Raw genomic sequence first — 16,079 nt, 5'->3', positions numbered from 1 at the left:
CCAGACATCACTAATCCATCCCAGCACTCCTTCCTTCTACAGCCCCGACTTCTTCTTGAGCAGAGGTCCCTTGAGCAGCCACTGTGGAGTGATTTGAATTGGCAAGTGAGACAAACCTATTTCCTATTTCTGATAAAGCCTGTGGGGGAACTAGCAAATGTTTTCATAAGAATTGAGGAGCATGATGCTAATGAGGCCATGATATGGACCGTAAAATCTGATATATTGGAGGAAAAAGAAGCAAAACACAGTATTTCTGTGCCATTGCACTACATCCTATTGATTTCGGGGAGACATAGCAGTAAGTAGCAGCTGGAAGCAAAACCTTAGCTCCCTGATTGGGAATTGAACCCTGGTCGTCTGGGTGGAAACCAGGAATCCTAACTGCTAAATGACAGGGGCCAGGGACTAGAATCTAAGTCGCAATCCTAGTCTACCCTGAAAGGAGAATCAGACAAGAAGACAGAAGGCATAGAGGAAAGTATATTATGTATTAGAAAAGCAGAGTACATGTGGAAATATCCATGGGTAAACTCAGCATGAGAGTTGCTTGAGTTGAGCCTTTGGGAAGTTAAAATCCTTTCTAAGAGGAGGAATCTTCTTCTTGCTGAGTCGTCTTCTTTGCATGCATGTATGCTAAGTCGCTTCAGATGTGTCCAACTCTTTGTGACCCCATAGACTGTAGCCCACCAGGCTCTTCTGTCCATGGGATTCTCCAGGCAAGAATACTGGAGTGGGTTGCCATGCCCTCCTCCAGGGGATCTTCCTGACCCAGGGATCAAACCTGTGTCTCTCATGTCTCCTGCTTTGGCAGGTGGGTTCTTTCGCTAGTGCCATCTGGAAAGCCCCATCTTCTTTGACTCTCTGGCTGGTTTGTCTCAGGACCCTCCCCTGGGTGTGCTCATACACCTCTTAGTCAAGATGGATTTCATTGCAAAGGCATATAGGAGGAAAATAGCAAGATTTAGTATGGTCTGGCATCCCCTGCCTTTTTGACCCTGGGAAGACTTTTTCACGTGTGTAGCATCTCCCTTGCCCCAAGCATGGAAAATGTATTACCTCTTGATCTCCTAATAGGGTCTGGCTCCTCTTTTTTGCATCCAATGTCTGATTATCCACCCTATTCCTGTTGTCGTTTCTTGTATAGAAGTACAGATCTTGAAATGTAGACAAGAGTCCAGCCACAAATAGGTAACCCGGAGCCCATCTGTCTCTAACCTCAAGAAATGTAAATAGGGGACTGGTAGTGAGTGTCCAACCTGGAGCCCATCTTTTCCTCACCCCAGGAGGTGTGAACAGGAGGCCAGTTGTAAGTATCTAGCCGAGGGCTTACCTGTCTCCTGTCTCACTATCATCTGTATCAGGATGTCCTTAGACCAAAGGTCATAAGGTGATAGTGCTTGCGTGCTCAGTCAGTGTCTGACTGTGACCCCATGGAGCCCGCCAGGCTCCTCTGTCCATGGGATTCTCGCAGGCAAGAATACTGGAGTGGGTTGCCATTTCCTTCTCCAGGGGATCTTCCCAACCCAGAGACCGAACCTGAGTCTCCAGCATTGACAGGTGGATTCTTTAGCACTGAGCTACCTGGGAATCCCATAAAATGATAGGCTTTGAGGCAAATACAGTCCCTAAGACAAGCCCCCACACAGAGCAAAGTACTTTTAAAATGTATTCTTAGATGTCAACATTCAAACATGAGTAAATTTCACTGAACCCTGGATCTTCCATTTCTCTTGCAAAGTCAGAAGGTCTCTGCACACAACCCTGACGTTCCCGCGAGGCAGCGGAGGGCTCGGGGGAGTGGGAGGCTAACCCCTTTGAGCAGGGCTTGGGGTGCTCCCTCAAGTTTTTCATAATCCCTGAGTTTTCTGTCTTTCAGAGAAGACCTCTTTTCTTCATTTATGTCACCTCCCTGGGCCCAGAGGGATTGGATTGTTGCCTCAACCCCCATCAGCCTCCACAGAAGCTCCATCATCCCAGGCTAGTCGTGCTGAAAAAAAAAGGGGGGGATGAATTATATGGGTAAACTGAATTCTATTACAAATATCTTAGATAAATAAGTTGTATTAAGTGAGATGTATTAGACCAATGTATTAGATGCAATTATTGTAATTTATTGCTCACACAGGTAGAGGTTTTCGTGAGGCAGAGTCATTTAAGAACAGCTGTAATTTCACCATGGGGCTACTTCTGTGTTTTCTTACCAGTCTGGAAATTTTTATATCCAGGATTTTAATCAGCCCATGTCACACTGGCAAGGACTCCAAGTTGATCAAGGGGATGAATTCCAGGGACTCCTGTGCTACCGAGGCATTGCTGCGCTTCACCCCTCCCTCTGTGACTGGCTCAGCCTGGCTAGGCTCTGAGTCGCCAGTCCCTCTCAGAGAATCTCCTCTGAGAAGTCTGGATACCCAGCCTTTCCTTGGCAGCGCTGAGCCAACCCTGTCTTTGCCAGATCTTAGGCTGGGCCTTTCATCCTCCGTCTTTTCCACATTCAGATTTTGGAGGAATTGGTGATGAGGTCATTGTTGGCATTTTCTTTTTCCCTTCCCCTGGAGTCTCAGAGACTTTAAACAAAACAAAACAAAACAAAAACCCTCTCAACTACTTTTTATACCTTGAGTCCCCAATTCACAGCATGCTTTGATACAAAAGTTTCTCAGGGAAATTTTCAGAAGTACTTTCAAAATCAGCTTGGAAAACACAAACCCTGCAGATTTCTCATTCCCCTGAGAATATGCTTATCCTGCCAAAATGCCTTTCTTTTATATGACTAATTGCTGTGCAAACCCTGGACACCTAAGCTTGTGACTCCAGCCTGTGTGCCAGCGGAACCTCATTCAGAGTGCTTCTCTCCACCAGGTTCAGTGTCTGCTGTCCGAGCTGGTTCAGGAGGCTGAGCAGCACCATATGCTGGGCTCTTACCAGATAAACAGCTCTTCATCCCTCCCGGGCCACCGTTTGATGCATAGGAAGTGCTTGGATCTTTTCCTAAACTCACAAGTGTTGGTGGTGCTGTGAAAAATCTCCCAATGTTGAGGGCTACAAAGCTAAAATGAAAACATTCCCCAGAGAAGCGTATGCTGAATTTTCAACAAACCGTAATCTTGGGCCTAATTTGTTGGTGTGGTTTTGACAAGGGGCACAATTTTGGAAGCACTTGTCTGTTGAGGTAGAATCAAACCTTGTTGAATATGCTTCAGATGGGGATTTTTTTCTCCTAGTGGAAAAGAGCCAGAATGTTGTTATTTCTTCATGCAAGCGGGCTGACTAGCAGAATGCAGTCATTGAGTGGTGATGCTTGACTGACAAGGGGGAAGATGAAGTTGGATGGAAGCGAGTGTCAGCTTTAAAAAAATGCATGAAGTAAAAAGTCCCAAGTTAAGTTTTATTTGGGGCAAAATGAGGACTGTAGCCCAGGAGACAGCACCTCAGACAGCTCTGAGAAACTGCTCCAAAGAGGCGGGGTGCAAGGGGAGGTCAAAATCACCAGTGTGATTTTGGTGAAGGGGGTACACATGCAATCAAACACACATTTTTTTTAGAAGGTTGTACCTAGTCATGAGGAACAGTCATCACCATGAAAGATTCTAGTGCTTTTCTAGATATGAGGAGGTACAAGAATTGGGCTCATAAAATTGGCTCCTGAAAAACATCTAACTATCAGACCTGTCCTGCCAGTTTTTCCCCAAAATACAGAGTGCCTCATTTCTGCTCTCCACCCTGAACTCCTTTCAGGGGTGTTGAATATTGGCAACAGCACAATTTAATACTTGTAGAGGTGGATGGGGGGCTTCCCAGGTGACGCTGGTGGTGAAAGAACCTGCCTGCCAATGCAGGAGACACAAGAGACTCGGGTTTGATCCCAGGATCAGGAAGATCCCCTGGAGGGGGGCATGGCAACCCGCTCCAGTATTCTTGCCTGGAGAATCCCGTGGACAGAGGAGCCTGGCAGGCTACAGTCCATAGGGTCGCAGAGAGTCGGACATGACTGAAGCAACTTAGCAAGCACACACAGAGGTGGATGGCACATGCTGTTGGCAAGTACCAATTTGTAGTTGACAGGGCATCAATGGGTCTGCAGTGGAGGGGTGTCCCAGGCATCTCGGATGAAGGTGACCTGAAGGTTGGTGAACCTGAGGCAACCAGCGATGTCTGAGCATCTTGTAAACAAATCTTACTGTCCTAACAGTCACTGCTGTTGACAGTGTTTTGCACAGGCATCTCCCTTCTCCACTCGTGCCTTCTCAAGGGCAAGGACTCTTGGGTTTGCTTTGTGTCCTCAGAGCCCTGCTTGGACCTCAGTGTGTATCATCACTGAGTTTTAACCTCAGACTTGCTGCGAGCTCTCTGTGCCTTTGAGATGGATCCTCATCCTCCCCAGGCTGCAGAGTTGCATTCTCTGAGGTCTCTGTAGCACCAAGACTTTAAGATTCTGTAAGGAGGAGTGTGTTTCGGATGAGCTGGGAAGGGAAAGAAGTGAAATGGTCTCCATTCTGCTCACACTGGCTCCGAGATCTGCCCTTGCTGGGAGGACCGGATAATCAGTCAGTTCTGGGCTGGGCGCTGGGCACATTGCTTTGGAAGGATGAAGAACTGACACGTCCCAGCCGTGATCTGACTAGGAAAATGAGATTGATCTGCATGAAAAGAGGATTAACAAGAATAAATGAGTCTGACAGCAAAGCCTCATGATCAGAACTTGACAGTGAATGAGGGAGTCTCCTTAGAGTGGAGGCTTTCAGTGTGGTGCTGGACATGATGGATGGATGGGGAGAGGCTCACAAGACCTGCCTGTTACTGTTGTATGATATGAGCAGATCTGAGCAGAGCACTTCATCTCTCATTTATTCTGCACAGTTCCTGTACATCTACAAGGTACTGGGCCCTGTGCCGTGAGCCTGGGCTGCAGAGAATTAAGTAAGACAGCATGCTTGTCCTCAAAAGACTTGCCTTATGGTCTCAGAGGCAGAGAAGTAAGCATTCATATATTAACTCATAGTCTATGAATGTACATATGTGGACATACAGAAGGTTGCTTGAGTCAGGATCCATGGACTTGTCTCCTGGAAATCTTCGTGAGAATAATTTGACTTTGCATATTCATTTTTTAGGCTCTAGTGGTAAAGAAGGCGTCTGCCAATGCAGGAGACATAAGAGATGTGGGTTCGATTTTTGGGTCAGGAAGATCCCTTGGAAAAGGAAATGGAAATCCATTCCAGTATTCTTGCCTGGAGCATCGCATTTACAAGGGAGCCTGGCAGGCTATATAGTCCATAGTGTCGCAAAGAGTCAGACATGACTGAAGCGCCTTAGCACCCTTTCATTTTTTTATAATATGAACTCCTGAGAATTCAATTTCATGTTGAAATTCTCCAGGCAAGAATACTGGAGTGGGTTGCCATTCCTTTCTCCAGCGGATCTTCCCGACCCAGGGACTGAACCAGGGTCTCCTGCATCACAGGCAGATTCTTTACCGTCTGAGCCACTGGGGAAGCCCCACAGTTATATGCATTTGGCCCCAAATAACATCGTGTGCTTACCTTCACATGTATCCATATACACATATATGGGTAGAAATTGTGCATCTTCTAATCTGATTACCTTTGTTACTCTGCCTGGTCATGTATTCATCAGTATATATTGGCATAACCTGTGGGGCACACGAGCACAATGGTAAGGGTCTCCACATCTTCCAGAGATGTGTGATGCCTTCTTCTGGTGGCTAAGCAAATCAGTGGTGATGGTGTCATTGACCTCTGGCCTTCAGGAAGACATTAGAGACTGAATTATGACCCCTGAGAAGCCCTTGGCTAATAAAATGTTATAAGAACTGGAAGATACATTTACAAAAAGTGTAGGTGATAATAGTACACAGAGAGAACCAACACACTATAAATTGCTCAAGGGTTCTGGGCACAGAGTTAAATATGCATATACTGCCCATCTGTGCAATTATATGTGTGTATATATATATACACACACACGTGTGTGTGTATCTCATATGCATACATGTTACTGTGCATATTCTTTATATTAAAAATCTTAAATTCTGTGCCTAGTGAATGAAATGGAGAAGGCAGTGGCACCCCACTCCAGTACTCTTGCCTAGGAAATCCCATGGATGGAGGAGCCCGGTGGGCTGCAGTCCATGGGGTTGCTGAGGGTTGGACACGACTGAGCGACTTCACTTTCACTTTTCACTTTCATGCATTGGAGAAGGAAATGGCAACCCACTCCAGTGTTCTTTCCTGGAAATTTCCATGGACAGAGGAGCCCGGTGGGCTACAATCCACGGGGTCACAAAGAGTTGGACTCAACCAAGCACAAGCATGACGTTCCCCAACCAGGGACTGGACCTGGGCCCCCAGCAATGAGAGCGTGATGTTCCAACCATTGGACTGTGTGGGAATTCCCTGTTCTAGAGCATCTTATTGTATAAATCTTATTGGATAAACTTTAATGAGGTAACTTAGTCGTCACAAGCACATAGCTCTTTGCAAGAGTCATGATGCAGGCCTCTTTTTAATAAAACAGCTTAAATTTAACTCAAACTGATTACTTTAGATATAACAGAATCCCCTAAGGGCTCAGAATGGCAGTTTTTATTACACTTTGGCCTGAAGACTGAGACTTTTGCCTTGTAGAGGAAACAGAGGATATGGGAGTGTGTAAAGTTTCCTCAGTGGCTGCTGTTCCCCTCCTGAGCCAACTACACAAGAGATGCCCCGGGGCCACTGCTGGCTCTTCCCTAAGTAGCTGATGGAATTCCCCGAGCAAGCCAGTGGGTACAAGCTCCCATGTATTTACAGGCTATAAAAGCTCAACCCTCTCACAGGAGCCCCTACCGGGCCTTTCTTAAGTCAGTACAATTTGTCACTTGGATTCTTTTTTCTAGCTTACATGGCTTCTAGCAGAGTCTGCCCTGGGGAAGCAAACACTTCATTTCTCTTTCTCCCTGTGGGCATGTGTCTTTCTCTAGATTCCAGGTTAGTTTGTAGCCCTGCCTCAGCAGTTCTCTGATGTGTTTGAGAAAAGTTTTTATTTTTTATACTTTTTTTTTTTTTTCGATGTGGACCATTTTTAAAGTCTTTATTGAATTTGTTGCAAAACTGTTTCTGTTTTATGTTCTAGTTTTTTGGCCCAGAGGCATGTAGAGTCTTAGCTCCCTGACCAGAGATGGAACCTGTACCACCTGCATTGGAAGGCATAGTTTTAACCACCAACGGCCAGGGAAGTGCCCAGAAAAGGTTTTAATTTGCAGTTTGGTAAGGGTGGGAGAAGTGCTCTTTTTAGCTGACTACATCTCTGAACTGAAACTGGAATGTGGCTGACATGATTTCGTTTTTGATTTTTATCAAGCAGAGGATAAGCCAGGCTCCTTATTCTCGATTTTATAAGTAATGCTTTAAATGAAAGCTAAGAATGAACTGAATATAGAGAGGGCATCAGTGGTTACTATAGGAACTGTTTGACCAAAAGAAAAGGACAGCGTCAGGTCAGAACATGTTGCTTGGGACCCTGGCCCTCCATTACTGGCTAGATGACCTAACTGAGGTTTAGTCTCCTCATCTGTAAAATGGGTAGAGGATCACTTTCCCACAATACCCAAGTGCAGGACTTTTTTCAGATTAAGGGCCAATGTTTATGGGATCTCACTAGCATTTTATGAAAAGTGAAGGAATAGAATGGACTGGAATGAAATGGCACAGGGCAAAGTGCAGTGAACTAGAACGGGATGGGATGGAACAGAACAGGAAATTCTAACTGGGCTGTCGTCACTGTTTTTCTTTTTGTAACATTTATGTTTATTTAGTTATTTATTTGGCTGTGCCAGGTCTTGGCTGCGGATATTGGATCTTCGATCTTCATTGCAGCATGCAGAATCTTCAGTTGCGGCATGTTGTATCTAGTGCCCTGTCCAGGGATCAAACCCAGGCCCCCTGCCTTGCGAACAATGAGTCTTAGCCCTTGGACCACCAGGAAGTCCTGTCATCACTGTTTTCTTATCTTGTTTGATTTTCCTTCTAAGTCCATCTTGCTATCTGATTTTGAGTATAATCTTGCTAGCATGTGAAAAGAGTGCAATTGTATGATAGTTTGAGCATTGTTTGACATTACCTTTTTTGGGGATTGAAATGTAAACTGACCTTTTCCAGTCCTGTGGCCACTGCTGAGTTTTCCAAATTTGCCGGCATAGTGAGTGCAGCACTTTAAGAGCTTCATCTTTTAGGATTTGAAATAGCTCAGCTGGAATCCCATCACCTCCACTAGCTTTGCTCATAGTAATGCTTCCTAAGGCCCACTTGACTTCACTCTCCAGGATGTCTGGCTCTAGGTGAGTGATCACACCATCGTGGTTATCTGGATCATTAAGACTTTTACTGTACAGTTCTTCTGTTTATTCTTGACACCTCTTCTTAATCTCTTCTACTTCTGTTAGGTCCTTGCTTTTTCTGTCCTTTATTGTGCCCATATTTGCACCAAATATTCCCTTGGTATCTCCAAGTTTCTTGAAGAGCTCTCTAGTATTGCATTTATATCCACGTGTGTTAAGTTTGTCTGTCTCCTCCACTGGGTGGTCAGCTCCACAAGAGTAGGGACTGTATTTTTATCACTCTATCCTCAGTGCCTGGGTCTTCATTGACATTAAACACATATTTATCAAACGAATGAATGATTTATCCTTATTTTACAGATGAGAGGTCTGTGACAGAGAAAAGCTATGTCAAACTACACTGGGTCTCCATCCTCCATTGATAGGATGGGAGGGTGTGCGAGCTGGAAACTTCAAGTACCCTCGAGTTTACCAATGGGGCATCTGAGCCTGGAGATGGAGAGTGACTTATTCAGTGTCATGAGGAGAAGAGTTGGATGAGGACCCAGGTTACTGGCTTTCAGTCTGAGGCACCGAGCTGCTGCTTCCAGCTCCCTCACCCTGGACTTGAGCACTAACTATCAAGCTAGTCTGAACTAATCCATACCTCCTGCTTAATGACACATCACTGGCGGCTTGGGGCCAGCGTGGAGGGAGTGATGGGCCCAAAAGGGGCACCAGGGATCCTTTGGGATGGTGCAAGTATTCTGTGTCTGAGTGTGGCAGTGGTTTCATGGTGCACGCACCACCCAACTCATCCAGCTGTACCCTCCAAATGGACTGTGCATTGAACTTAAATTACACGTCGGTGAGGGTCATAAAAAAGTCCCAGTGTGTGTATTTAGGTCTCGTCTTTCCCAATCAGGCCCTCCTTCTGTGGGCTGTATGACGAGGCTAACACACAATGTGAGGAGCCCGCTGCCCCCATTCAGAGGACCTCTGCCCTGTCACCAGGTGTGATCCCTGCAGGAGGTGCCTGTCCTGGGCCTGACTTTCCCCATCTATAATGTAGGGACAAAACACTTAATGAACAGGGTATTCAGAGGAATCAATGGCTATCGTCCTATGTAAAGTTCTAAAAAAGAAAAAATGCATGATGCTAGTAAGCATTCAATACATGATAGCTATTGGTTTTCTTTTTTTGTATTTCTTGGAGATGTAAACCCTCAAGGTCAAATAAATATTTTTTGAGTACCCTCTGCTCCTCAGACATAATGCATTTGCTCAACTTGGTAATGAATACAAAATGTTTGATTTGATGACAATTGAATTGAAAAATGTTTTTTTCTTTTCTTTTTTTTTTGTGTGTAATAAAGTTTTATTAAAGTATAAAGGAGATAGAGAAAGCTTCTGACTTAGGCATCAGAAGGGGGCAGAAAGAGTACCCCCTTGCTAGTGTTAGCAATGAAGTTATATACTCTCCAACGAATCCAAAGAATGTCTGGAGGTTGTAAAGACCTCCCCAGATCTACTCCCATAATTTACATTTTAAGGTAACAGAATTAGCCAGAAGGTTTAATCCAGAGACTGTCCTCAGGCAGGATACATCCTTGTAAAGACCAGGTCTACTCCCATAATTTACATTTTAAGATAACAGAATTAGCCAGAAGGTTTAATCCAGAGACTGTCCTTAATCCAGAGACTGTCCTCAGGCAGGATACATTATTGTTATATAATCCTAAGGAATGTAGAGAAGGAAAAAAAGGTTTGTCCTTTCTTCCTCCTTGAGAATTCCAGACCCCTCTCTCCTGGGGGACTCCTAGACTCCCTATCAACCTGCCTAGGAAATGACTTTCTCATTCCCCCCTTTTCTTTTAGAAGAATTATGTTGCCTAGGGAAAAGGGGTGTCATTCTCGTTCCATAACTGCTTCCGAGCTGACAAGGGGCGTTGTCCCTAAATTGGTGAGGCAACATATTCTCCTAATCCTCATATTGAGGATATCTGATCCAGGGGCCCCAAATAGTAGTTGGAGGAAGCTACAGCAGGAGCAGGAGTTTGAGCAACCATTTGTAACTTAAAAGCTTTCATGCGGCTAGAAACAAACCTAGTTATACACTTACAGATGCAGGGAGCAACAGCAAAAACTCAACATTCAGAATCAAAATTTAAAGTCACATTATGTCCATAGTTAAAGTGCAAAGTGTTGCACCAGTCCATTTTAGGGTTGGTAGATGTCATCAGATGAAGAAGAGGCATCGCATGTGATTGTTGTCGAAGGTATTCACAGACTTGGAGAAAGTCTTTTCCTTGAAGTGGAGATGTCCACCTCTGGAAGCCTTCCACTGATGAAGAGGGGAGCGCTCCGCAGACCCAGCAGCTAGACTGATTGTGGAATGCAGCGTAGGAGTGAGCCCAGGACAGGAAGGCATTGTCTTGAGGATCAAACGGCAGACTCAGGATTTTTGGAGTCAGCAGAAGTAGACTCACATAGGTTATCAGGCCCATCCGCTGCCCTTTGCTTAACTCTAGAGCTCGGGTCAGAGCCACGAGCTCCGCCAACTGAGCACTGGTTCCCTGGGGGAGAGATTTTGCTTCCAAAACCTGTTCAGCAGTCACCACGGCGTAACCTGCTTTACACTTGCCATCCCGAACAAAAGAACTGCCATCTGTAAATATTTCCATGTCAGGATTGTCTAATGGGGTATCCTTTAGATCCTCCCGAGCTGCATAGTTTAAAGTTATCTTCATATGGAATTCAGCATTTATTATGATTTGTGAAATATATTTTTTTATTATATAGCTTTCCCCCCATTATTCAAATCTTTTTATTCTTCAGTAATGCACACACATAACATATATTTATAAAATTAGAATGAGTGTGTCCATATAATTTTAACTCCATCATTTTTCACTAAATATTATTTCCTGATTATATTTCCCTTTCTTTAAATTTTATTTAAATTTATTTTATGATTCCTGGTGTTTCATTTGTGTGCACTGTTATATATTGAACTAGGCATTTCATACAGAATATTTTTATTTTCATTATAAACAGCACTGCAGAAGGCACCCTTTATTTTATTCAGCTTAAACAAACACCATTTACGCTTCTTAAACTGCTCTTGCCAAGTTGTCGAGGAAGTAGACTGCAGCCATTACTCTTGACTGTGTGACTTTTTTTTCTTTCTAACTCATTTCTCCAGGTGGGGGGAGAGGTCAGGAGGGAAGCCTTATAAAGCCTCTATGGTGTAGACACAGATACATCAACAGTGTGGCAGACTCAGGGGGAGGGTGCTGATACACAGACTCAGTTCTTGCTTCTTTTCCAAATAGAAAACGAAGCCAATGGTGTATCTTACAAGATACCCAAAGGAAAACTATTTACACTAGGAGACCCCTGTTTGCCCCTTTTACTCTAAAGTACTGTAACTGCAGAAGTGTAATTTGACAGTAGAGCAATGAACCTCTAGAGGCAGCCTTCCTGTGATGACATTGACAAGCCGTCTGGCCCATGCTCACAGATTAACATGGCATGAACTGCTGTTTTCAGTCTGCACATTCCCGTCCTCAGCTCTTCTTACATTAGAATACACAGCGTTTGGTGTTGCTTCAGGGCCTCAGAGAGCCCTGGGGGTATCCTTACGATGAGCGGTAGGAACCTGACTCTGATCTTTGCCTTGCAGTGTCCGTCTGTCTGCTTCCCCAACACACATGCCTCTACAATGTGACATGACACAGAGATCTCCCTTTCAGTTCCTAGCCCAAAGGCCAAATTCATCACTGGAAATCCAGATTTATCAGATTTTTTACCTCAACCTCCTGAGCGTTTGGACTAGGTTTCTTCTCCTTGTCTGCCTCCTCTCATGATATCCTTAATGTGAAAACCTGGTGTGCACCACCTCGCCCCCCTTCCTACCCAGATTCAGGCTACTCATGGAGCAGAGGAATGAAGGGGCCCAGAGGAAGCTGGTGACATAGTCACGTTGAACACCTAGTTATTGAACACTTTCTAAATGTCATCTCTGTGCTAGAAGTATGAGAAGAGACGGGTCCATGGCCTCAAGCAGGTTACTTTCAGGTGGAGAACAGAGATAAAAAACAAGTAAAAAATAGCCAGGAGCATTCAGAGAGTGATAAATATTGAAAAGCACATTACAAAACACAACCCAGAGCAATCCAGAGTAACTAACATAGTGCGGTACTCAGTCGCTCAGTCATGTTCAGCTCTGCGACCCCATGGGCTCCTCTGTCATGGGGTTTTTCAGGCAAGAACACTGTAGTGGATTGCCATTTCCTTTTGCAGGAGATCTTCCTGACCCAAGGATAGAACCCACATCTCCTGTTGCATCTCCTGCTTTGTCAGGTGGGTTTTGACCACTGAGCCACCAAGGAAGCCCTGTTCTTATGACTGGTTGGACAGAAAAGAAGAAGATATGTATGTGTGTGTGTGTGTGTGTGTGTGTGTGTGATAGGGCAGGGGTGCTGGTGTGTGACTGGGTGGCCCAAGACAACAGTTATATCTGCCTCAGACATGAATGACAAACAGATCTCAGTCATTCAGTCATGGGAAGGTGGTGGCAAGGTGTTCAGTTGGGAATAAGTTCAGGAGAGGTCCAGGGAGAGAAGACCCATGACCCACGAGGGAAGAGCCTGTGCAGGGGACAGGGAGAGGAGTGCAAAGGGAGCCTGCAGAAGTTGGCAGTACCATGTGCTTAGGTCTTGTAAGCTGTAATCAAGATTTTGGACTTTGTCCTGTGTAGCAAGGGAAGTCTCTAGAGGGAACTGGCGTGAGCAGGCAGAGGAAAAAGCAGGTGTCAGCAGCCCTGAGGGCTGGCTGGCATCGTTACACACATAGGCAAAGCCCTGGGAAGTGATGTTCCCTTTCTTGACACTGGGTTCAGTCTCGGTGCAAAGAGGGTCATGGTGCCTGCCACACGCAATTATTGTGGGGATTAATGCTTCCAGGGAAGAGGAGGAACCTCACAGGCAGTGAGTTTCTATACCCGTAAGAGATCCCTACTGTAATTGATTCTCGTTATTTACACTAGTTATGTCTTATAAAGTCCCTGCAAACACCGAATTAACAAATACTAAACCATTCCTTCTAGAGGAAACACACACACATACATGCATCTCACATAGGTTATAATAATCCTGTAGATTCAGGAGAGTTGAGGTCTGTACTGGAGGGAGGGAGGTTGAGGAAAGTTCTGGCAATGGGTGAGGCCCACTTGAACTGGGAGAAGGTGAGGGCAGAACCGTAACGCATCCATCGCGGCGTTCTTGTCGGTGAGGAACCCTGTTCTCTTGAGAGAGGTCTGCTATTGCCACTGAGTCCAGGGATGTTTAGGGGTCTTATCGCATGTCTCCCGCTGCAGTGCTCTAGAGGGAAGGCAGAATTTTCTCTAAAACAGGTCTGCTGCCCAAGGAAGGGCAGTTGGCTCGGCACTGTGTCGGCCTCACAGGATTTTGAAATAAAAACACAGCTCTCCACTCGTTTTTCTGCTTTAATTGAAAATCTTACTCTGGTTGCTCGCTTTACAATCCTAGGCACAACAATACAGATTTATGTCCCACAAACATGCCTTAAAAGACAGCTGACTTGCTTGGTTCATCATTTTTGTTCTCTCCTTTAGGAGGTAAAGCAGACAGAGAGAGATAGGCAAAGTGGATTCTTTTACACTTTGAAAAGTGATGGAAATGTCTTTTCCGACTCCCACTGGAATTTCAGGGGGAGGGACACATTAGCTGACACTTTCCACTGCCATTTGGGGGCAGAATTTTTGCTGCTCAGAGTAGTGGAGCCTGGAGGTCAGGGGACCCTGGAGGGCTAAGCTCTGACAGGGTGGGAAAGCGTTCCCCGAATGAACTCAGCCTGATGCGTGGTTACCCATCAGTACCCCTGTTTATTGCTTTGTAACCCACGGTTGTCAGGTTAGTGTCACTGTGGTTTCATCCCATCTTCCTATTACTGGCCTTGCTTAATTCTGCGTAAAGATTCCCAGAGATATCAGTGACATGGTGAGGTGGCAATGACAGGGGCCTGTGTCTGTGATTCTGATGTAAGGATGTAAGCATCATTTTAGTTATTTTCTCCTCAGTCTTTGATTCCACTCCACCGTGAACCAGGCTCATCTTTTCCTTCCTGTGGAAGCAAATACACATTGATGTCCTTTTTCTAGGGGGAGAGGACAGGTGGTGATAATTCATCGCAAACAACGTGGAGGTTTGCTGTTAGAGTTTGCACCTTGACACTGCTGGCATTGCTCTGGCCGTTCACCTGGTCACGTGGAGGAAGTAGCTGGATGTGTGCCCTGGGGCTAGGAAGGGAGGCTGGGTCGCAGGTACTGATTCAGGTGAGGAAGAGAAGGTCATGAGTGAGCCTTCATTTGTGGCTTGGGAAACAGGCCTCTTGGGGGCATTCCAGGTGAGCTGGGGACCACTGCCAGCAGGCCAGTATCCCTAAAAGTGGTGTGTGACCTTGAGCCAGTGGCGCATCACGTGGCTGGCCTCAGGTTCTTCATCTGTAAAATGAAGGTTGCAGGCCCCTGGAAGTTGTGTGATTCTGTGCTAAACTGATTGTTGCTTGTGTGTCTTCTGCCCATAAAGTGATCTCCTCCCCCTCCCCACCCAGATACGTAAAAGACATTCATTCTTCTGATGGTCTAGGAGTGAAAGCCATCAACATTTCCCTTGCTTCCCTGGAAGATGTGAAGTGCCGCGGGGCCTTACCTTGTCTGATACCTAACCTGCGATGCATCGTGTTAAAAGGGTGCCTGCCCCACGTGCTGAGTCAAAAGTCCATAGCAGAATGCCACATCCTTATCTCCATCCCGTAAAATTAATGCAAAATGTAATGGGGCAAAAATAGTTGTATCCACATTTCTGATGCATTTCATGAGTGTGTTTCTACAAGGGTCTTAATCTATACAAAGCTCTCTAGGTTTTTTCAGAAAAAAAAAAATCCCTTTTAGGGCTCAAATGAAGTGTTGTTTTAGTAACATATGGATACCTTTTAAACATCTTCAGATACCACACACTAGTGAAATATGCTGCACCTGGGGTTTGATTAGTGGTGGTTTGAGTACATAAAAGAAGTGAGGAGAAGGGAAAAAACACACAGAAAAGGCAGCAAAGGTTATGGAACGCCGTTAAATTATGTTTATGGTTTTACTTGTCAGTAGTCTGTAATACAGAATGGTTTTCCTGGAGTCTATTTATCAGCATTGCCACCAATTAGTGCCTACAAATTACCTTTTGTTCAAGCCACGTTCTCCTGGTTGTCTCGGGGCCTCACAGATCAGAGCTGTTGCGGTTCATGAACTTTTACTGTCGGGTTGCACATGCGCTTTTTCTGCTGACGCATCTGGCGATTCTGTCCCCTCCCCCAAGGTCTCCAACGGCTGTGACTCGGTCTTTGTGAATGGGAAGGAGATGAAGAGCAAAGTGGACACGATCGTGAACTTCACCCACCAGCACTTCACCTCCCAGTTAGAGGTCACGGTCTGGGTGCCCAGACTCCCCCTGCAGGTTGAGATCTCGGACACGGAGCTGAGCCAGATCAAAGGATGGAGGATCCCCGTGGCCTCCAATCGAAGGTGAGGAACTAAGCGTGAGGGGGTGACCCTCAGAGGGAGCTGTGGATCTGAGGCTCCTGGGGCTCAGCTCTGAGGCAAAACGTCCTCGGGGACTGAGGCTCCAGCAAAACTGCATCTACAGTGGGTAGTAACGGGAACAGAGTTAAGATGGGTCTGACTGGG

General features: G+C 45.6%; 1 protein-coding gene across 6 annotated transcripts in view; it reads left to right on the top strand.

The window, feature by feature from the left end:
- Window positions 1-16,079, top strand: part of TMEM132B (transmembrane protein 132B) — a 382,092-nt gene that overhangs the window by 353,799 nt on the left and 12,214 nt on the right. For all 6 annotated transcript variants that reach the window (XM_005217963.4, XM_059876311.1, XM_015475499.3 and 3 more), the window contains one exon: window positions 15,712-15,917. In XM_005217963.4, coding sequence (XP_005218020.1) covers window positions 15,712-15,917 — 206 coding nt within the window. The remainder of the gene's footprint in view (window positions 1-15,711; window positions 15,918-16,079) is intronic.

The sequence above is a fragment of the Bos taurus genome, chromosome 17 (assembly GCF_002263795.3).
Source record: "Bos taurus isolate L1 Dominette 01449 registration number 42190680 breed Hereford chromosome 17, ARS-UCD2.0, whole genome shotgun sequence".
NCBI lineage: Eukaryota > Metazoa > Chordata > Mammalia > Artiodactyla > Bovidae > Bos > Bos taurus.
This window is presented reverse-complemented; position numbering and strand designations above follow the sequence as displayed.